Below are 24,743 nucleotides of genomic sequence, written 5' to 3'. Positions count from 1 at the left end.
GTTATGTTTAAGTTGGAATGACTGTTTTTTGCACATAAGTATACAGACTGATACCTGAGTTAGCTATGCCCCCTACTGACTGAATAAGTATTTTAAAAACCAAATAACATTAGAGAGAACAGAGAATATGGCCCACACAAATGCATTACATAAAAACTACATGTACCTTTATAATACAAATGGATATCATAAAATGGACCTTTCATATCTTAAATATATTTAAAATAGAGTTTATTAGAGAAAGGGGGATTTGAAAAGAAAGAAGGATAATTTTGAACTGACTCATTCAGAATCACATTACACAACTTTAGAAATCATTTTTCACATTATATTCTATACCAGTGGTTCTCAACCAGGGAATTTTGCCAAGGACAGTTGGCAATGTGTAGAGATATTTTTTATCATTACTCTGTGGGGGCTGGGGAGGTGCTACTGACATCTAGTGGGTAAAGGCCAGGGATGCTACTAAATATCCTAAAATACACAGGCCAGTCCCCACAATAAAGACTTCATCTGGTCCAAAAATGTGAATAGTGTTGAGATTGAGAAATTTTGCTCTACATGAATATTCCCTCTCAAGTTATATAACAAGCTAACAAAGTCAAATGGAGTATTACAACTTGCTTAAGTTTGGTTGAATGAGTCAAAGACATTAAGTCTCTGATAGCAAAGACCATAATTTTAGCCCTTTTTATTTGGGCTACAAATTGTAGTCCAAATAGTTTCACATGTCCACCTTTTAGCTCTGTTCTAGGCATAAATCTGTGCATAAATTTTTGATCTGCTAATGATATTTTTTTAAATATATTTTATTGTTTGTTTTTTTTAGAAAGGAAGGGAAAGGGAGAGTTAGAAACATCGATGAGACAGAAACATCCATCAGCTGTCTCCTGCACACCTCCTACTGGGGATATGCCCGCAACCAAGGTACATGCCCTTGACCGGAATCGAACCCCGGACCTTTCAGTCCGCAGGCTGACGCTCTATCCGCTGAGCCAAACCAGTTAGGGCTGCTAATAATATTTTTTAAAGATATTGGGCTTTTCATCTTACCTGTGTTTCCATTTCCATCATCCTTTGTTTTATTTCTCTTATTTCTGCCTGTGTTTCTGCTTCTCTAAGTCGAATGGTCATCAATTCATCTTGTAATTCATTCACAGCATTTTTCTTAGGTGGGTCTTTCCATCTCCCAGAAGTACGAGCTAAGTGGCGCTAAAACCCCAAAAAATTATATTGCAACAAATATTCCCAGTATCAAAATAAGAGCTAACTTTACTGAGCAATTATTTTAGATCCAGTAGTATGTTAAGCACTTTATACACATTATTTTGTTTAATCCCCAAAACATCTAAAAAGTTAGGCACTATTATCTTTATTATACAGGTATGAAAAAAATAGAATTTGTGATTAAATAACTTCAGAAAGGTCACACTGTAGATCTCACTGCGAGTAAGTAGAAGATTTGGGATAACTCAGATATAGTTCAATTTTTAATACTGTGAATTATTATAAACAATACAATTTTTACCCTAATTTTTAATGAGATTGTCACATTATTTTTAATGAAATCCCAAGAAAAGGAAAAAGTGGGGCTATTCATGAATTAAGGAAGCAATATTAGTAAGAATTGTCCTAAAAATACCCATGGCAAAGGTACAGGTTATTTATTTTTAATTTCCAGTTCATTGCTGTTTGATATTTGGGGGGGATCCCCCCAAATATCCAACAGCAATGTCAAGGATTAATTTCAGTCTTTGCTAGATGCATCACTTACCCCAAATTCAAACCAAGATCACTAATCTGAAATGCTGTGTAATTTTTGTTTTCTTCCTGCTCTCCCTTTCTTATAGCATCTGTATTTTTGTTCGTTGTCAACAGTTTCCCTCATAGGTGAATACATTTGTTGGCATGTAACTAGCTAAATGTCTGATCTATTTTGTGAGATATCAATTTTCAAATTACAGCCCTGACTGGCATCTCTCTGTAGTTAGTGTTGGCCTGTGGAAGGGTTGCAGATTCAATTCCTGGTCAAGGGCACGTACCTGGGTTGCAGGTTCAGTCCCAGGCCCCTGTTGGAGTGCATGCAAGAAGCAAGCAAGCAACCAATTGATATGTCTTTCTCACATTGATTTTTCTCTCTCTGTGTGTCTTCCAGACTACTTATACTTTGTCTAAATATCAATGGGAAAAATATGCTCATGTGAGGATTAAAAAAATTAAAAGTTACAAATTTATATCAGTGTCAGCCTTATATTATCTCATTCTGAAAAATGGATTTAATATCAACAGAAGAAATATGTACTATATGAAGGATTATTTCTTTATAGGTTTTTAGAAAAAAATACATAAATTACAACAATATAACAGCAAAAATAAGGTGATCTATATTTTATCTTCTTTAATTATAAGAGTTCAAAAGGAAGAAACAGTTAAAGGTACTTGCAATTTATAAATTCTCTCAATTGTGTACATTATACAGGGTCTTTCATACTTTAAAGTCATATCCTAGTGTTGGTCATCAACTATTTCAAATTCATACAAATTGTATACTCAGGTTTTACCCTCTTTTTAGAAAGCACACAAAACATACTGATATACCTGCCAGTGCTCCTCTAAATCTCTGACTTGTTGTCTAAGTTCTTTCAAACCCATAATAGCTTCTGCTTCTCTCAGTTTCACAGCAATGAGTTCTTCCTGAAGCCTTGCAATGTTATTCTCATCAGGAAAGGAGTTGTTTCTCTAAAGCAAGAAAAAAATTAACTTGATATTTTTAAATGTAAAGAATAAAACAAAATAAAGCATATAAGAGCTATTTTGTCCCATATATAATTATACTTAATTGTATCGATAAACTAGAGGCCCGGTGCCCGAGCACTCGGGGAAAGGAGGGGTGAGGGTTCCCTCAGCCTGGCCTATGGCCTCTCACATTCCAGGAGCTCTCAGGGGATGTCTGACTGCCGTGGAGGTGGGAGAGGCCCCTGCCACTGCGCCTGCACTCACCAGCTGTGAGCAGGGCTCAGGGATTCTGGCTAAGTGGCGCTCCCCCTGTGGGAGTGCAATGACCACCAGGGAGCAGCTCCTGCATTGAGCATCTACCCCTGGTGGCAATTCCACATTTAATTTTTTTAAAAATGTCAATCTTTTACAAAGCAGCTGCACTATTTTACATCCCACAGGAATTGCATAAGGCTAACTATCAATTTTGAGAACACAGAAAGTCTAACTCTACTTTAACTCTACTAATCAGTGTTACAAACCAATAGAATTAAAAAGGTTGTTCAACATGGCAATAAATTTACTCACCTGTGATTAGAACTCCAAATGAAGCATAACATCATTTACATTTTAAAGATTCAAGGGAAAACATCATTTACATTTTAAAGATTCATGGAGAAAAAAAGCCTACCATCTGTTTTGTTGTATTTTCTCAGCATGTCACTTTGGAAAGGAGTATAAAATCTCTGTGGTCAGTCACTAAGTTAATAGTTACAAATTCAATACTACTATTAGATTAGGTGACTATTAGATTACTCTCCTACCATACTGAAAGACCCACCTTATGATATAGGGTAGCCCTGAATTAAACTGCTCTGGGAAATGACCAAGAGATCCTAAATGAGATGCCCCGTAAAAGCTCCTTAGGTAAACTGAGGTACTAATGAGATTAACTTGAACCTATGAAATTTTCTATCTCTGATGAAATAAAGTGGTTCTTGCCAACTACACATTTTTATGATGAACTTTAAATATTTCCTCTATGGAAAACCAAAAATTTACTGCATAGACATAAAAAGAGAGCCCTGCATGAAATTAACCAAGGAAGCACAAAACCTTCCAATTTCCTTTCTACCCTATGCCATGAATACCAACAAAGCTCCTTAAGAAATCCATTTTTAAAATGGACTCAAGGACATTTCTTACTATCAAAAATTCAAAACAGAGAGGCCCAGTTTCTTATCTAAATCATGGAGCCCAGAAAACTCCCATGTTAGAGACCTAATATTCTGTCAGGCATTTTCACAAAGGCCTTGTTGGCCTTTTCCTCAATAAATAGAATAAATTTTCCAAAATAAAATAGCAAGCAGTTTTCTAGCAAAAATTATTCCACTTCAGACTATAGTTATTTCCTGTCCTATTTTATTAAATTATTTCCTGCCCTATTTCCACTATTTGCATAACCCTTCAACTTTTTTAATGACTTTGAAAAGAGATAAGTTAGCTTCCATAGCATACCTTAGGCAAAGATCTTCCTGAGGTGGCTTAGTATAGCTTGGCAAACTATAACAGTTATACTCAGATGAAATTCTCCCTGAAATGTTTATGTATTAGTCATATTCAATCTCTTGCAGAAAAAGATATTACAATATTTGAGAACAGTTCATTTTTACCCCCTAAGTTTCTCTTCTCCAAATTTAAATATTATTCATATCAAAATTATCCTGTTTTCCTGTAAAAGAAGTCTAATCTCTACTATTACTCTTAAATATGGGCTTTGAGTAGTATGGCAACAACAAAGAATAATTGGGAATCTTACATTTTTTTCCTTTCATCTCTCAGTATCCAATATGTAAGTTTTCTAATGTGTAAAATCACTAAATCCAACTGAACTGCTCAATAAGTACTTAAATATCTATCACATATCCTTTATTTTGGGAGTAACAGCATTTATGTTGGTCTCACCTTCTCCATATCCAGGACTTTATCCTGCATCTCCTTTAGTGCACACTGAGCCTCGGCTTCCCTCAGACGGGCCTGAACCAATTCCTTCTCTAGCTGTAGCACAAAGTCTTCATTGTAGCTGGAACTGCATTTATGCTACAAATTACAGACATATAATGAAATTTCATGAAGCATAAACATGTATGTATAATAGAAATAAATGCAATGGCACAGAACAGTTAAGGGCAATCAAACATAAAAGTTCCATCTACTCAATATTTTTAGCATATCTCCTCCAAATAACTTTTCAATGAATAAAAAATTTTGACATCCATAAAGATGATCACATTATTGAGTGTTGGTAACCAGTTATCACACTAATCAAATCCAATTTATAGAAAATATCTCTTTATTTTTCTATCCATCCAGATACTATGAATGTGTCCTGATTCCATAGAACTGCACTGCACAATACTGTAACCATCTGCGCCTGTGGCTACTGAGCATTGCATGTGGCTCAGTCAAGTTGAGAAAGGCTGTAAGTGGAAAATACAAATTGGATTTTGAAAATGTGAAATAAAAAGGGTAAAATATCTCATTAATAACTTTTATTTTGATTACCTGTTCAAATAATATTTTTAATATACTATTAAACAAAAATATTCATTTATTTGTAATTATTAATTACTACTTCTAATGTGGCATTTTATTTTTATTTATTTATTTTTTAAAAAATATACATTTTATTGATTTTTTTACAGAGAGGAAGGGAGAGAGATAGAGAGCTAGAAACGTCGATGAGAGAGAAACATCGACAAGCTGCCTCTTGCACACCCCCTACCGGGGATGTGCCCGCAACCAACGTACATGCCCTTGGCCAGAATCGAACCTGGGACCTTTCAGTCCGCAGACCGACGCTCTACCACTAAGCCAAACCGGTTTCGGCTAATGTGGCATTTTAAATGCAATGTGGCTCATTACAGTTTTATTGGACAGTACCGTTATGAACTACAGAAAATAAGTACAAATTTACTGAAAATTCTATTTTAACCTAATAGAAATAAAAGCAAGGGATCCACAATAATGTGAACCATCCTAAATACCAGCAAAACAAAAATGTATTTTCTTTTAGAAATATAGATCTCTTTAAAAATATGCATAAAAATTAGTGCTGGAAGCAGAGAAAAATGCAGATGCTGCATGAACAAATTAACCATACAAGCATGAAACGTTTCCATTTCCTCTCCTATGCTATAATGTGAATAGCAATGCAGGCACTTAAAAAAAAATCCCCTTTAAACCAGTTTCTACACAAAAGTTGTTCTGAAAAAGCAAAAATATGTCTAATTCGCCACCTTGAAACTTACTAAAATAAAGTATCACTTTACATTTAACTAATGTAGTAAAGAAAAAGTGACAACTCGTAATTTCCAAATAGAATCATAGAGAACAATCTCCTATTGAACTAGCATGAGAATGGCTCCTTTTATTCTTCAGAATATTAGGAACAAAACAGATGTCAGACTAAAACTCTATTTAAAAAAACTGTTAGGTACCTAATTAAAACATATGGTACTCCTTTACCCTAGTTACCCAAACAGATGACACAATTTTTTAAAAATGAACAGTTCACTTATTAAGCAAATACAAACTTTTTAATTCAATCCATTACACATTATTTCACCTAGTAATTTTCTATATAATTAAAACATTTCATTACAAGAAATACATCTGAAACAAGTATATCACTTTAGCAAATACTTACCTTACCAAATAGAGGAAAGGCACTCTTTTGGAATGACCAAATAACAGGTGCCATCATTTTTGTTTAATGAGATCATAGTTATTTTATGAATACTATCAGGATTTTTTGCCCTTAATCTAAAGCTCTAGAAACTGCAGTTCAGGTTTGCCAAGACTCTATTTTAGGAAATCCCCAGGAATACATCAAATCCAAGTGGCCCATATGAGAATGGACTCATTGACCTGGCATAAACCAAATGATCCAACCAAGCCCAAGAAACAGTGTTACTAAGATTGGGAGAAATCTTTTCAATAAAATTTACAAACTTCTAATTGTTCTCTTGTTCAAGTGGTAAACTCTAAATTCCACACTTTATGTTACTTCTCCTTCCATACTTCCCATTTGTTCCTCAATCCACTGCAAACTAGCCTTGTTCTTGATAAAACTGCTCTAATTGTAAACAGCTCTTATCTTCACCAGTCAACTGATTAATCTTAAATAAAACTTTCTCCTGCCTTAGATTTTGGGATATTTCTCTTCCCTGGTTCTCCTGCCTATCTTCTCTATCTCCTCTACCAATTCTACTTCAGATAATTATCCATGAGTTTCAATATTGTGTTTTCTCTCAATTTTTCCTTTTTCTTATTTTGTAAACCCATCCTATGTGATTTCTTCCATTGTCTATACAGTAGTCTGCATGTATAGGCAGAATCAGTTATTGATTTATATAGTCTATTTAGAAGATGTATGATATCACCAAGGAAGCATCTATTAAAATAGCAAAATGGAGAAGCGAGAGGAAAGAAGGACAAGAAGAGAAAGAGGAGACAAATAATGTTGGAATGGAATGGAATGGAATGGGACTCTCTAGTCCATATTTCCAGCCCACATCTTTTTATTAAGCTAGATCCATAATCACAATGTCCTACTGGTCTTTTGAATCTGGCTGATCTCATATTCACCTCACATTCAACATGTCAAAACTCAACTCCCATCTTTCCTTCCTAATGTATTACTATGTATTTTGCTAAAAATCCCACCGTCTAACATATGACCAAGTCAAAACTTCCCCTTATAATTCCCCTTATAATCATAGAACGTGAATAATTTTTCTTCTAGATATCTCTTGAATTTGTCTGTTCCTATCCATCTTTATTGTCTTTGTTTTTATTCATGCCTTCAACTCTTTCTTTGGACTACTGCAGTAGTCCTACATATATCCCTTCCTGTTTAGAGGGTATCAATATTTTATGTTACATTTCACACTAAATTGAAATGAATAGAAAGCATTTTTATAATTCTTCCACCTGGACCCTACTGTTTTGAGCCAGAGGAAGTTTTTTGATACAAACGTGTTACTGAAAAATTAAACAAACATTGAAATACCTTTAAAAAGTTTTTAGGATGAATCTAACTCCACTTAGCCACTTTCACCCTGGACAATTATATTCACACACTTTTGTTGGACAAAAAGTATTTTCATTTTAAAATCAATTGGATAGGATGATCCATTCTGTGGATAGCAGTTGGCCTCCTTCCTAGCCACTTCCATCACTGTTCCCAAACAGGCTTATGAACAAAGTGGTCATGGTGACAGGGAGGAAGGTTATGCATGGGCTCAACAACATGGATTTCCATTCACTGAGGCTATGGCCACTGCCGACTGTCCAATCTGCCAGGAGCTGAGACCAACACCAAATTCCTGATATGGCATCAATCAATCAGCTACCTGGTGGCAGGTTAATTACACTAGACCGTGGTCAGCAAACTGCGGCTCTTTGGTCCCTTGAGTATGGCTCTTCCACAAAATACCACGGCCTGGGCGAGTCTATTTTAAATAAGTGGCATTAGAAGAACTTTAAAAAATCTGGCTCTCAAAAGAAATTTCAATCGTTGTACTGTTGATATTTGGCTCTGTTGACTAATGAGTTTGTCGACCACTGCTCTAGACCATTTCCAACATGGAAGAGGCAACATTTTGTTCTTACTAGACTAGACTAGACACCCACTCAGGATATGGCTGTGCATTCCCTGCATGCAATGTGTTTGTCAAATTAGCATCAATGGACTTAAAGAATGCCTTATCCACCAGCATTGCTTCTGAACACAGAACTCACTTCACAGCAAAAGAAGTGCAATGATGGGCTCAAGTTCACAGAATTTGTTAGTCTTACCATGTTCCTTAATATCCTGAAGAAAATGGATAGACAGAACAGTGGAATGGCTTTTCTGAAGACTTTGTTACGGTGACAGCTAAATGGCAATACCGTGAAGAACTGGAGCAAGGTTCTCCAGAAGTATGAATATGCTTTGAATCAGTGTCCAATATATGGGTGTGTTTTTTTCCCCTCTCCATAATAAAGATTCACAGATACAGGAATCAAGAGGTAGAAATAGGAATGATACCACTCACTGTTACCCCTAGTGACTCACCAGCAAAATATCTGCTTTGAGACTCTACACTCTGCTGATCTTCAAGTCTTAGTTCCAGAGGGAGAAATGCTTCCACCAAGAATCACAACAATAATTTCACTAAACTGGAAGCAGACTCACCTGGCCACTTTGAGATCCTTATACCTCTGAATCAATAGGCAAAGAAGGGAGTTAGGTGCTGGCTAGGTGACTGATACAGACTACCAAGGAGAAACTGGACTACTAGTCCACAACAGAGATTAGGAAGAGTATGCCTGGAATACAGGAAATCCTAGGGTGTCTCTTAGTATTATCATACCCCATGATTAAGGTCAATGAAAAATGACAACAAACCAATCTAGAACCTTCAGAAGTGAAGGTTTGGGTGACCCCACCAGGTAAAGAACCAAGACCAGCAAAGGAAATAGAGTGGGTAGTGGAAGAAGGTAGTTAATCATAAATACTAACTACCACCACATGACCTGTTACAGAAATGATGGTAATTGTCATAAGTAGTTCTATTTTTTAAATTTTATTGTTGAGAATATTACAGACACACACACACACACCACCCCCAGGACCCTGAACACAGTTCCAACCCTGGCCTAGGCCTTTGACATCCTATTATCTATGTCCATGCATATATGTATATGAGTAGTTCCTTTTAATTTTGCTATGAATATGTTTGTGTGTGCATCTATCCACTTATCTACCTACCTATCTTCTTTTCTCTTATTCCCTTATCTATATATATAAAAAGCCAGCGACTTTAACAGTCTTTTTTTTTTTAATATATTTTATTGATTTTACATAGAGAGGATTGAGAAGGACAGAGAGTTAGAAACGTCGATGAGAGAGAAACATCGACCAGTTGCCTCTTGCACACCCCTTACCAGGGATGTGCCCGCAACCAATCTGGCCTGCCCCAGATTGGCCCCCCCACCCCATCAGAGGCAGGGCCAGGTGGTCAACTTGACCAGAATCGAACCAGGGACCTTTCAGTCCGCAGACCAACGCTCTACCACTGAGCCAAACCGGTTTCGGCTCTAACAGCCTTAATAACTATAATGACTGGTCGCTATGACACCCAATGTGACCAGCAAACCTGCCAATCAGGGGGTGGGGCTGGCTGGCTAACCTCTTAGCCCCTCCCCCTGCCAGCCTGCCCCTGATCAGGTTCTCCCAACTTATCAAGAGCTAGCCACAGGCCAAATGCCAGCCCCCACCTTCCCCGTGCCCCACTATAATAGGCCCAAAGTCCCTCCCCCTGGTTGGCCTGCCCCAGATTGGCCCCCCCACCCCATCAGAGGCAGGGCCAGGTGGTCAACTACCCATGGCCCCTCCCCAAGGCCACTGGTCCGCAATCAGCACCCCCTACCCCATTTGGGGGTGGGGCTGGCCGGCCCACTGCCCACAGCCCCTCCCCATGGTCAGCCTTGCCCCCAATCGGCCCCACAACCCCAATCAGGGGCAGGGCCCACTGGCCAATTGCCCACGGCCCCTTCCCCTAGCAGGCCCTGATTGTGGAGGGCCAGCTGGCCAACCTCCCGCCATCTCCTCCTCCCAACAGGCCCAGCCCCGATCCACCCCGATTGGGGCCAGGCCGGACAGACCCCACTCGTGCAGGAATTCATGCACTGAGCCTCTAGTTTAATATAAGATGCATTAACTTTATATTATAGTACTAGATAAGTACTGTTAACTTAACATCCTAATATTAAAGTGATACTTGTGATACTTCTTTCAATGTTTAGTCTATTAAAAATTTTACCTTATCAGTTTTAACTCTTTGCAAGTTTTGTTTTTGTTCTGTGTGTGTATGTGTGTGTATGTGTATGTGTGTTTTGTTACTAACAATCTATGCCATTGGCCAATCTGATAGAATCATAATAATTAAATAATGTTAACACTAATTCTAATAACAGCTACCATTGATTGAGCATTCACTACGTATAAGGCATTATTCTAAAGTACAGCACACTTAAGTCTCAACAACCCTCTCTTATACACAGGACAAACTGTAGCACAGAGAAGTTAAGTAACTTGTCCAGGGACACACAACCAGTGAGTGGCAGGATTGGCATCGAAGTGGCCATGTTAAAATATGCTGCTGTGGACTGTAAAATACCTGTTTTGTTTTTCCATAAGAGAAAAAAAGTACTATTTATAAAACAGGGTTTAAAGTTTATAATGATGATGATGATAGGAGCTAATACCTAGTGAGTACTTAGAACTGCTACACAAACGCTAAGCGCTTTATATTCTCATTTAACCCTCACCTCTTTTTTAAAAAATTATTATTTATTAAAGTATAGTTGACAGATAATACTGTATTAGTTTCAGGTGTACAACATAGTGATATGACATTTATTAATCTTACAATGTGATCATCACATTAAGACCAGTAACCATACAAAATTACCACAATGCTGAAGAAAATGTTAAAACAATTATTACCATTATAGAGGACTCTCGTTCACTATTTAAGCTGAAAAGAAAAAGTGATTACAAATGGATGTAAAACATTTAATCTTAGACTAAGGTCAAAATTAATTTGGGGATAAACCTCTGTCCAGATTTATAGGCATATTAATCAATAACATAAGAGTTTATCAAACTCTTAGATTGTAGTCCAGCTGGTGTGGCTCAGTGGTTGAGTGTCAACCCATGAACCATGACCATTCAGGGCACATGCCCAGATTGTGGGTTTAATCCTCAATAGGGACCATGCAGGAGGTCCCTGATCAATAATTTTCTCTCACCATTAATGTTTCTATCTATCTCTCCTTCTACCTTCCTCTTTGAGATCAATTTTTAAAAATTTAAATAAAATAAAAAACTTCTTAAGACTATAAACTCATCACTCTAGAAAGACTTACATTAAATGCCTTTTTCTTAAAATGTCACTCAAATAAAGCTAAGCAGTATTATAACATAGGAAGAGATATTGAGGGGGTAAGAGGGGAGGAAAGTCTCTTTATAGAGGACCATTAGCTATTTAAGTGTAGAAAAAAATGAAATATAAAAATCATCATTTTGGAAACCCAATCAGTGGATGCTAAAACCAGTAAGTAAAAGGTCAGTGAATAGAACACAAGATATTAACTTGGTACAAAAATATTTCCCAACAGATTATTTAATAGTTACAAAGAAGAAACCAAACGTTTAGAAGGGCAAGAGTCAACGGAACCAAACTTAGGATGGTAATCAAACTCAGCATCACTAAATGGTAAGAACAACTTATATTATGTGCTTTCTGATTTAAATCAAAATAAAGTTCACATCATTACCTATCATCCAAATGTTAAAAATGTTTAACTGAATCTAGTTTATAGGAAATATGATACCACAAGGAAGGAATCAGACACATGCAGAATATCAGACAACAAAACTTGGCTACATTTGTAAAAAGTCAATGTCATACATGATACTGGTTATTTCTCCTTTTAATCAGTTTTGACAGAGGTTTATCAACTTCATTAATCATTTCAAAGAACCAGTTTTTTAGGTATTCCTCCATTTTTGTTTTGTGCTATTTTAATTTCATTGATTTCTACTTCTACTTGCTTTATGTTGAATTTATTCTTATATGTCTAGATTTTTAAGATAGAAGGAAACTTATTTCCTTTCCTAATATAAGCATTCAATACTATAAATTTTCTACTAAGTACTGCTTTAGATGGATCCCATACATTTTAATGCTTTTTATTGACTGATTTCAGAGAGAAGAAGGGAAAGGGAGAGGAAAAGACAGGAACATCGATGATGAGAGAGAATTCCTCAATCGGCTGCCTCCTGTGCACTCCCTCCTGGGGATCAAGGCTGAAACGCGAGCATGAGTCCTGACCGGGAATAGAACCGTGACTTCCTGGCTCATGAGTTGATGCTCATACGGATAAAGTTATGTCTTCATTTTCACTTAATTCAAAATATATTTTAATCTTCTTTGAAATTTTCTCTTTAACAATAGCTAAAAATATGTAGTTTAATTTCCAGATATATGGGTATTTTACAGATATATATTATTAATTTCTAACTGAATGCCCTTAAGAGTCAAAGAAGATATTCTGTGTCTCCTCCAATTACTAGGGGGTGCAGAACCACCCTCATTAGTTGTTATGCTATTTACATTTCTTTTTTTTAAATATGTTTTAATTATTATTATTTTAGAAAGAGAGGGAGAGGGATAGAAATGGAAACATCAATCTGCTGCTTTCTGCACACACCACACTGAGGTATTAAGCCTGCAACCTGGGAATCAAACCTTGACCTCCTGGTTCAACCACTGAGCCATGCAGGCTGGGATCTTACATTGACAGAAGTTCATCCATATTATAGCAGTACTTATTCCTTTTTATGGCCAAATGATATTTCATCATATGTATATATCACAATTTTTTAATCTATTCTTTTAATAATCTTTTGGTCTGTGACCATTCTTTTGTGAATAATGTCTCCACAAATGTGGGGATACCAATTTTCTATTCTAGGTATATATCTAGATGAATTAATGGTAATTCTATAAGATAACTCTATTTTATATGGTAGCGCTATGCTTTTTGAGGAACCACAAAACAGTTATCCACAGTAGCTGACCTTTTTATATTTCCACTAACTTTGTACAAGGGTTCCAATTACTCCATCAATGTGCCAACACTTATTTTCTGTTTAGCTTTTTTATTAGAGCCATCTTAGTGAATGTGAACAGGCACTTCATGTGGTTTTATATGCATTTCCCTAAAGACTAAACATGTTGAGTGTCTTTATAGGTTCTTGTCCACTTGTAAATCTTCTTTGAGAATAGGTATATTCAAGTCCTTTGCTCATTTTAAAATTGGGTTGTTTGTCTTTTTGTTGAGTTTTAAGTTCTTTATATATTCTGCATGTAAATCCGCATCAAATACATGTTTTGCAAATATTTTCTACCATTCTGTAGCCTGCCTTTTTATTTTCTGGATAATGTCCTTAACATCACCTAAAATTTTATTTATTTAATATATTTCTCCTAAACTAAAACATACACTTCATGTAATATTACCAGACCTTCTTTTTCTTGATTACTATTACACTATCAGGAAGTAGGACAATACTTTGTACATTATTTTTCCAGTGAATAACTGAATACATGGCTCTATTATCAAATTGTCACATCAGAGTCATATAGAATTGAGCAAAATACAAAGTGTTTACACAAACTAAACCTGATATCTTGACAATAAATACAGAATAGTCAGATTGTTTTCTTTCTCATGACTATGTATTTTGGCTGCTACATGTATTTGTAAAAAAGGGGAAAGAGAAGCATTATATAAAGATCTGGGTCCAAAAAGTAACACTTCAGTGTCCATTTACTATGGTCTTGGCATGAAAAGAATTTTAACTAAAAAAAAAAAAAAAAAAAAAATTTGGGGAAACAGCTTCCAGTCAGGCACGTGATCATGACAGTAAACAACCAACTTAGATATTGTGTTCTGAGCACATTTAAGATAGGCTAGGCTATGACATTCATTAGGTTAGATGTATTAAATGCATTTTTGACTTAACAATATTTTCAACTTATGGCTTTATGGGACATAATTACATTATAAGTAGAAGAGCATCTATATTGCCAGTAGAAGGTGGTGGTGGTGATTATATTGGTAATTTAATACTTACTGCTGAAATACAGATTTAAATCCTTATTCTGAGTTTTGAAGAATTCATAAAGTTATACTGAAGATCAAAAACCTTTAGCAATAGATGTTCACTTTATATTAGTATTATGTTCACTATCTGCTAAGCAACTACTCTATTTGTCAAAATTCAAATGAATAAGATTTTGTGTTCTTGCATCTTAAGTACATTATGCTTTCTGGAGCAATATCGAACAAAGGCTAAATAATCCTATATAATAAAGAGCTAATATGCTAATTAGACCGAACAGTGAAATGATTGTTGGATGACTTTTGGATGAAGCCAGGGCTGCAAGGGGTTACGAGACCAGCTGAAGCTGCCAGGGGCTCCAAGGGGCTGTGAGGGCTGGCTGAGACAGCCAGGCTGCGAGGGCCAAACCACATGCACAAATTTCATGCCTCGAGTCTCTAGTTCTATATAATAAAACCCTAACATTTTTGTAAGTTCATCCTTTTTCATTTTAACAACTTCTCAACTTTGGGAAAAATGTAAGCATATACCTTAACCCATAACTTAATGTCTTGGTATAAGAAGGTAAGACTATAGTATTTCATAAGACATTATGATCACCACATTATCAAAGCTTTAAATGAGATAATTACACGTATTCTACATTGGATGGTATTTCATCCACACTTTTAACAAAAACTAGCTGAAGTTATGATTTTAAAATTACCCATGGCACTGGGAGCGGCCAGGCCCGGAGCAGCGGCTGCCAGACTGGGAGCGGCCAAGCCCAGTACAGCCGGGTCTGGTGCGGCCAGGCCTGGAGCAGCAGCTGCCAGGCCTGGCATGCTGGGAGCGGCCAGGCCCAGAGCAGCCGGGTCGGGTGCAGCCAGGCCCGGAGCAGCGGCTGCCAGGCTGGGAGCGGCCAGGCCCGGAGCAGCCGGGTCTGGTGCGGCCAGGCCTGGAGCAGCGGCTGCCAGGCTGGGAGAAGCCAGGCCCGGAGCAGCGGCTGCCAGGCTGGGAGCGGCCAAGCCCGGTGCAGCCGGGTCTGGTGCAGCCAGGCCTGGAGCAGCAGCTGCCAGGCTGGGAGCGGCCAGGCCTAGAACAGCCGGGTCGGGTGCGGCCAGGCCCGGAGCAGCAGCAGCCAGGTCCAGAGCAACTAGGTCGGGAGCGGCGCTGACCAGACCCGGGGCAGCTGGTTGTGGAACGAACCAGAGCAACAGAGGCCAGGCCTGGAGCAGCCAGGCCCGGAAACAGCTCGCTCCTCACCTGTCCCTGCCCCACGGCTGCCTCTCAGACATGGCTGGAAACTTTTATGGGAACTTGAGGGTCTGCTGAATCAAGTGATGAAGGCTTAGATCTGGATGTGTTGAGTTAGTATAGGGCTGGGGTGTTGACCTGTGAGTGCCTTGGGTGGGGCCTGGATGAGGCTGGTTGACCTATTTGGAAATGTCTTTTGTGTGAAATGTATAATATCACTGGGCATGTGGTGGTATTATTGATATGAGAAAATGCTAAGTAACTGATTTACTATCTGAAAAGGGATTTACTATCGGGGAAAGGGAGGGAGGTAGAGACTGAACATAAACTGCACCTATGGATGAGGACAATGGGGGATGGGGAGGGGGCGGAGGGTGGGGTGGGGTGGGAACCTGGTGGAGGGGGGAAGAAATGAGGAACCTTTGTAACAATATGAACAATAAAGATTGATTTAAGAAAAAAAATAAATAAAAATAAAATTACCCATGGCAAAATACCTATTATGAAACAGATTTATAAAACTTGAAAAAAGGTCTGACATACATCACTTATTTTCTATGACTGAAAACATAAAGGAAATAGTACCTATTACTATCAAAACTGTAGACAGAAAAAAAATGTTAGAACGAGGAAACTAGGCCACAATAAGACACTATTACAGACATAAAACTGACTCAAAATTTAATTGAAATAGAAAATTATTATAACAAGAACATAGAAGCTGTGCTTTTAAAAAGAATTTAAAGGAAAGGAAATGAGAAAGGTGAGAAAAAGTACCACTGGACTCCTTACCCATTGCGGCTGGTGCTGGAGCTTCCTGATGGTATTTTCAGCCTGCTCCAGCTTAGCACTGGCCTCATCACTCTGCTGTTTGATGGTGGCCAGTTCCCGTTTTATGAGGTAGTTTTCCTCAGCCTCCTGGGCTCTTGTCACTTGTCCCTTAGGACATAATTTTTGTGTGTATAAAGCAATTTAGGATAGAGTCAAGAAAGACTGTCTTCGTGAGGTTTAGTTATTTACTTTGACATATTTTTTTTAAATCACCTCAGAGAACAGAATAGCCTAAGCAATTGTTAGCCAGCGGCTCATTATTGCTCCAGCAAATTTGGGGGAACTAAATGAAAAATTCATCTGACAATCTTAAGAACAATTCTTGTTTCAGTCAATAAAAATTCAATTCATGCAATATTATTGAATTGTACATGCAGGACTAAATGTCAATGAACAAAGTAGTTAATTTCACAGAATCCACTGATTGCCATTTTGTAATACTTTAAAATAAGGTTAGCTTTAAAACGTGCAAAAGATGCTTATTTTAATAAACTAAGATAACACCCTCTTATCAAGAATAAGATTACACCTATATATATACCACCTAAAATATTATTTGGGGGAAGTGGGAATGCATGTAAAATTGCATGCATTAAAATATAAATCTCTACATTTAAGGTTTTCCTTAGAAGTTAGAGAAAATGCTAAAAAAGACAAAATAAAAAACTATACCTGTATCAATCTATCTGCCAAGGAAGCACTTTCCTACAAAAGGAAAAATTCAGATAGAAATGTAAGAGAAAGAAATAAAATAAAGGTGATAAAATTAGGAATAAGAAGAAACAAAGCATACCCAAATTCCACCTACTTTTCATGTAATTAAAATAAACATGAAGATTTTAAAGCTATTTTTACTGAATGTGCTTTTATTCTTAAATTTTAAAAAATATGTTAAAGAATAGGCTGCAGAAAGTCATGTACTAGAAGAGACCAAACACAAATTCTAAGAGGTTTTTCATTATTTGAAACAAGTAAATACCTTCCCTTTAAAGCATACTTTTAAATCTTTATTTTTTGAGTCAGGCACATTGTCAAACCACTTATATGAAAGGGAGAAGGAATTTGAGTAAGTAATTCCACTTACAAAGTGTGACAGCAGTTTGTGCAACCCAACTTCCAAAGATGCAAAGCAAGAAAAATATCACAAATGAAATAAATGAGCTCAAGGTAATACACCCTAGCAATAACTGATTAAACTTTTTGGTTGCAGAGTTTGATACATATGTATTTATAGAATTCTAAGTGGACACACATAGGCCATCTAAGTCAATAAAAAAGGTAGGTACTTAGTTTTTAGAATCAAAATCCAAGCTTAACTCTTTCTAACAGCACCTTTATCATTGTGAAAGTTCAATAAAATAGAAATGCTTTCTCTGTGAAAATATCTCACTCCAAAGGTATAAGACCACTAGATGATATATATTTTACTATAAGCTGAGTATTTATTGAAAAACATATACAATTATTAAAAACAAAAACAAAAACTAAGCTCAATCTTTTTACAGAATCACCAAAAAAGTAGAATTGTCATCAAAGCAACTCTAATAAGATGAAGAAATAGGAAAAAATAGGAAACCTACTTTTGACTTAATATAGTGAACCTGCAATTATCATACATCAAAAATAGGCATGTAATTAGCATCCTGGTCCTTGTGCAGCACTATTTAATATAAAACCATTAATACTTTCAAACAAAAGACACTTTTTTATTTATTGCTTTTTGAACATTGATCCATAGATTATCAGGGAAGATTTAAAGATAATTGGCAATATCATAAAGAGTACTTTTGTTTACTTTCTCTCTCCATTAATCAAACACAAAACCCCCAAAATACCAAAGACTTTATAAATTCAGATGTTTTTCTTAAAAGATCGTTTTCTTAAAAACCCAAACTCTTACGCTATAGTTTTATTACGCAATACATTCTTATAGCATCAGAAGCAAGACTACAAAAGACATTATATCAAAAGCATAATATAAGAAAGAATGCAATATGTCCACATTTGCCCAGTTATTTTACATGAAACAAAGAGGAATAGGTAACTAGTATAAAAATAATTTTAAGAACCAGAAGTTTAAGCACAATTCCCCAATGTTAAAAATCACGGTGAATTTTTAAATAAGAAATCAGTCAGTCAGTTTGACTAAACTTAGAGCAATCCTAGCTGGGCCTTACATGAGTCATCACCACATTTAATATATGGCTAGAAAGTCAGGGTAATATTTGAAAATACTATAAATAACAGATTTTAAATTAAGTTACCTCAAAATAACATACATTTTAGAGATTATATGTAAAGAAAACAAATGCTACTATATCTTACTTAAAACTTTAAAGTTTAAGAGTTAGTAGTGATCAATTTTTACTAATGACAAGTTAGTTAATTAAGTAGTAAGCTAGGCAAGCTAAGCAGTTAATAACACAACTTTGGAGACATATAAGCTAGATTTCTTTATATAAAATAGAGGAGAAAACTGTATATTTAACAGAAGCTTACATAAGTAGTCATTTACTTACTTTTTCTAATGTTTCAATGCGTTGTTTTAAAAGCCTATTTTCTGTACGTAACCTCTGGAAAAAAAAGAAAGAAAAATACAAACAAACAAAAAATTGTTTGGTTGCAAGCATTCCTGAGAGGGGAAAACGTATCTAAATCATAGTCCTTTAAAATATATCACATTTTATAAATAAGAAAAGAATCTAAGGAATGATTATATTATTATCTGTCAAATTCTTAAAGACTCAAAGTAAGAAATACATGGCAAATGACCACCTTTATCATTTCAAATGTGGTTAAATTTTAAATATATTCTACAGTACATACAGAAATAAGCCATTTCTTTTCTGTACCTATCATAATGACTCTTAACCAATACTGTATTTTCTTATGTCTTAACATAGGCATTAGATACAAATGATTCTAACTCATTTATCTCCTACAATGCCTATCTACATGAACAATATTCAAATGTCTATCAAACTTTTAAAAAATAAGAAATATGCAAATGCATGCTCATAGAATAAGTATTAAACTGTTTTTAACTAGACCAGTTTAAATTTATAATGCATATATAAGCCAAGTTGTAGAATTCCTTACATTCTGAAAAGATGAGATGTTTTCCATCATGAGGTGTTTTAAATGTAAGAGCATTAAAAGCTTGAATTATTAGCACCTTTCTCATAGTTCAAAAAAACCAGATTTTTAAAATTTTCACCTAATTGTTCAATGCCTGACTCCCCACCCTGCCAAGTTACTGCCAGAAAGTATTAAATCTAAAACACTCTGTGTTTTAAAAAAATATATTTTTTTAAAACACTCTGTGTTTTAAAAAAATATATTTTTGCACATATCAACCAATATAATTTCATACTAATACCCTATATAAATTATCCCTTCATTTTAGAATCCACTATTCTCTCTCCATTTTGTCATCACTCTAATCTCAAAACTCCTCTTACCTTTTTGTATCAATTTACTCCACAACTCAATCCAGCCATCTTCCAACCCTGCTCTTCCTCTAAATTCCTGCTAAAAAATGTCTTCCTCAGAAATTTCTTCTGTCAATTCAATCTAATATTTTGTCAGTAAATACAAAAATTTAACATAAAGTCTCAGATCAAGAAAAAAATATTTTCTATGAATTATTGTATCTTATAGACTACAAATTAGAACAAATAAATCTTAACCTAAAAAATATAACCTTCTAAAATGGAATAAGAATAATCAGAAAACCTGAATAGGCCAATAACAATTGATTAAATTGAAACAGTAATAAAAAATAATAATAATAAAAAATAAATAAAAAACTCAGAGCAAACAAAAGCCCTGGTCCAGAGAGCTTCACAGGGGAGTTTTACCAAACATTCAACAAAGAACACACACATATCCTCCTCAAACTATTCTAAAAAATCCAAGAGGAAGGAACATTTCCAAGCTCTTTTTATGAGGCCAGAAATATCCTAATTCCAAAACCAGATAAAGACACTAAGAAGAAAGAGAATTACAGGATAATATCCCTGATGAACATAGATGCTAAAATGCTCAACAAAATATTAGCAAACCAGATCCTACAATATACTGAAAAGATCATACACCATAAGACCAACTGGGATTTATTCCAGGGATGCAAGTTGGTACAATATTTGCAAATCAAAAAACATTGATACATCACATAAACAAATTGAAAGATAAAAATTACATTATCATATCAATTTACATAGAAAAAAGCATTAACAAAATCTAACATCCATTTTTTATAAAAACTGTCAGCAAACTGGGAATAGAGGGAGCATAACTCAACATAATAAAGGCCATATTTGACAAACCTACAGCCAACATAATATTCAATGGGCAAAAACTAAAACCATTTCTGCTAAAAATAGGAACAAGACAGGGATGTCCACTTTCACAACACTTAATTCAACATAGTACTGAAAGTCCTAACCATAGCAACCAGACAAGAAGAAATAAAAAGCATACAAATCGGAACGAAGGAAGTAAAACTCATTATTCAGATATGGCATGATATTGTACAAAAAAAATACTAAAGATGTCACCAAAAACTACTAAATTTAATAAAAGAATTTGGCAATGCAGAAGGATACAAAATTAACACCTACAAATCAATGGCATTTTTATATACCAACAATGAATTATCAGAAAGAGAAACTAAACAAACAATCCCATTTAACATAGCAACAGAAAAAATAAGATACCTAGGAATAATCTTAACCAAGGAGGCAAAACACTTGTACTTGGAAAACTGCATGACAATGAAAAATAAGACAGAGAAAGATATAAACAAGTGGAAGAATATACTCTGTTCATGAATTAGTAGAATTAACACCATTAAAATGTCCATATTACCCAAAGCAATCTATAGATTCAATGCAATCCCTATTAAATTACCAACAGCTTTTCACAGATCTAGAACACATACTCCAAAAACTTATATGGAACCAAAAAAGACCCGAAATAGCCACAGCAATCTTGAAAAGGAACAAAGTTGGAGGGATCACAATACCAGATATCGAGTTATACTACAAACCCACTGCAATCAAAACAGCCTGGTACCGGCACAAGAACAGCATATAGATCAATGGAACAGAAATCCCAGAAATCGATCTAAGCCATTATGCTTAATTAATATTTGACAAAGGAGGTAAGAATATACAATGTAGTAAAGGCAGTCTCTTCAATAAACGGTTCAGGGACATGAAAAAAATGAAAGTAAGGCCACCAACTCACACCATACACAAGAATAAACTCAAAATGGGCAAAAGACTCAAAAGTAAGTCATGAAACCATAAAAATTCTAGAAGAAACTACAGGCAGCAAAATCTCAAGACATCTCTCATAGCAACATGTTTTGGGTACATCTCCTAGGGCACATGTGTCAAACACAAGGCCCTCGGGCCAAATCCGTCCCGCCAGGCCTTGCAATGTGGCCCGCACCGCGCTGTCATCACTGCACTCCGCTGCATTTCCATCACAATGACAGTTTATGACTGTTCAATAAACCATTCGGCCCGCGATTTAGGCTGGATTTTAGATTTTGGCCCCTTCTCTGATTGAGTTCGACACCCCTATCCTAGGGAAAGGAAACTTAGGAGAAAATAAACAAATGGGACTACATCAAAATGAAAAACTGCACAGCAGAAGAAACCATCAACAAAATAAAAAGGGAACCCACCCCACTGTATGGGAGAACATATTTGGCAATGATACATCTGATAAAGGGTTAATATACAAAATATATAAGGAACTCATACAACTTAACAAAGAAAGACAATCCAATTTAAAAAATGGGCAAAGGACCTATATAGACACTTCACAGAAGAGGACATAAATGAAAATATATGAAAAAAGTGCTCAAAGTCACTGATCATCATCAGGTGTGATTTCAGACTACAAAATAGCATGGCAGGTCTACACAAGTAAGCAATAATTAAATGCTGTTAAAGTCTGGGAAGCCAAAACAACAAATGTGATTCTCAAAATGTTCATCAACATAAAATTATAACATTTTGTTTATCCTTAAAGGTTTAGAAGTTCAACCAGACAGTTGAGTGAATAAAGTTAATGTTACAATAATGTTAAAATAATAAAATTTTTAAAAACATTCATCTGGCCGAAACTGGTTTGGGCTCAGTGGATAGAGCGTCGGCCTGCAGACTGAAAGGTCCAAGGTTCGATACCGGTTAAAGGCATGTACCTGGGTTGTGGGCACATCCCCAATAGGAGGTGTCCAGGAGGCAGCTGATGGGTGATTCTCTCTCATCAATGTTTCTAACCCTCTATCTCTCTCCTTTCCTCTCTGTAAAAAATCAATAAAATATATTATTTTAAAAAAATTCATCTGGATTTCCTTTTCCATCCCCTTTAAATCTTCTAAAATTCTGCTATAAAAATATAATATTTTCCACCAAAGACCTACTGAAATGTCTTAATACCACTTTTTAAGTAAATCACCAATTCCTCATTTGTGTGATATCCACTTCAACATGAACTGATAACTATATGGATTTTATCAATTAGTAAAGACTACTTCAGGATTTCCTATTACATTTCGGGAGTTTGTCTTTTTTGGATTAGTTACCACAGTATTTTGGTCCCCCAAACCTCAAGTATTAGTGTACTAAATGAGTAAAGAGACTAGGTTCTAAAGTTAGGCAGAGTTAGATTCAACTTCTTACTCTACAATTAACACCTGTGCATAGACTCTCCATTTCCTCATGTAGAAAATTAAAGAGTAATAACCCCTACAATACTAGAAGAATTAAATAAGATAGCATAGTGCTTAACATATATATCAAACATTTGGTTAGTGCTGAGCATTGCTCATATTTTTAAGTTAGGCATAAATATTTTTTACATCTTTTATAATTATTCTTTAGATTTTTTTACTTCTCTGGAATATTGTAAGGAATTAAATTTGACTGGGTTTGTTAATGTGTATTTTGTGGGGAAATTAATGTTTATACAACTTGTAGTTATTTTTGTCTATCTTTAATTCATCTTTTTAAAAACAACTGTATGCAGCCGAAACCGGTTTGGCTCAGTGGATAGAGCGTCGATCTGCACTCTGAAAGGTCCTGGGTTCGATTCCGGCCAAGGACATGTACATTGGTTGTGGGCACATCCCCGGTAGGGGGTGTGCAAGAGGCAGCTGGTCGTTGTTTCTAGCTCTCTATCTCTCTCTCTTCCTCTCTGTAAAAAAACAACTGTATGCAAAGTTTTTCAGAGTTTATTTCTTAGGTTCTATTCTATTTTTCAGTTAAGTTAGTCCTATACATGCTTTTATTTTTACTTTACATGAAACTGCTTTGAAGATATTTTTGAAATGTTTGTTGCTAATACATAGGAAAGTTAACAACTAAAATGTCTGATTTCTCACAAATCTTTGAGCATCTTTCTTTTTAATCATATTTTCTGAAACTATTAAGAGTGTTTTTTTGGGGGGAGGGGGGCAATGGTAAGATATGTACACATATAACACCTTAATAAAAAAATGAAAAAAAAAAAGTGTTTTCTACTTTTAAGAAAAAAAACAACAGAGAAATCTCAATAGAAATGCACACTTAAAAAAAATTTACAAAAAGGCTTCTGACCTACCAAATTAGAAAAAAATCAGATTTGAGAGTGAAAGCAAGAATGAAATACCTAATGTTGGCAATGTATTAGTGAAATGGAAAACTCACTGCTAAGAAGGATATATTCTGGAAATACTTTTGAGGAAATTCACGTAGAGCAAATTAAACATCTTAAAAATATTAACATCGTAATATTCTACTATTTACAACTGGCTAGGGAAATTCAAGGTACCAAGAAAACTTTATAGACAAGATTCTAACTATAAGCATACTAGAGGCCCAGTGCAAAAAATTTGTGCTGGGGGGCAGGAGGGGGTGTCCCTCAGCCCAGCCTGCACCCTCTCTAATCTGGGACACTTCAAGGGATGTTGACTGCCCATTTAGGGGGCCTGATCCCACTGGCGGTTGGACATCCCTCTCACAATCCAGGACTGCTGGCTCCCAACTACTCACCTGCCAGCCAGCCTGATCACCCCAACCACTCCCTGCCAGCCTGATCAACACCTAATTGCTCCCCTGCCAGCCTGATTGCCCCTAATTGTCCTCCCCTCAGACCTGGTCGCCCCCAACTGCCCTCCCCTGAAGACCCGGACATCCCTAATTTCCCTCCCTCACCAGCCTGG

General features: G+C 35.9%; 1 protein-coding gene across 11 annotated transcripts in view; it reads right to left on the bottom strand.

Annotated features, from left to right (window-relative positions):
• The window catches only part of EVI5 (ecotropic viral integration site 5), a 164,334-nt gene that overhangs the window by 78,525 nt on the left and 61,066 nt on the right, over positions 1-24,743 (bottom strand). For 8 of the 11 annotated variants that reach the window (XM_036444102.2, XM_045584340.1, XM_045584337.1 and 5 more), the window contains 6 exons: positions 19,045-19,098; positions 17,198-17,230; positions 16,487-16,633; positions 4,681-4,815; positions 2,599-2,739; positions 1,054-1,212 (listed from right to left, as the gene is read on the bottom strand). In XM_036444102.2, coding sequence (XP_036299995.1) covers positions 1,054-1,212; positions 2,599-2,739; positions 4,681-4,815; positions 16,487-16,633; positions 17,198-17,230; positions 19,045-19,098 — 669 coding nt within the window. The remainder of the gene's footprint in view (positions 1-1,053; positions 1,213-2,598; positions 2,740-4,680; positions 4,816-16,486; positions 16,634-17,197; positions 17,231-19,044; positions 19,099-24,743) is intronic. The other 3 variants (XM_045584339.1, XM_045584341.1, XM_045584343.1) reach the window with 3 other exon arrangements.

Source organism: Pipistrellus kuhlii, unplaced genomic scaffold (assembly GCF_014108245.1).
Source record: "Pipistrellus kuhlii isolate mPipKuh1 unplaced genomic scaffold, mPipKuh1.p scaffold_m20_p_2, whole genome shotgun sequence".
Taxonomy (NCBI): Eukaryota; Metazoa; Chordata; class Mammalia; order Chiroptera; family Vespertilionidae; genus Pipistrellus; species Pipistrellus kuhlii.
The sequence above is the reverse complement of the archived record's forward strand: the minus strand, read 5'-3'. Positions and strand labels throughout refer to the sequence as shown.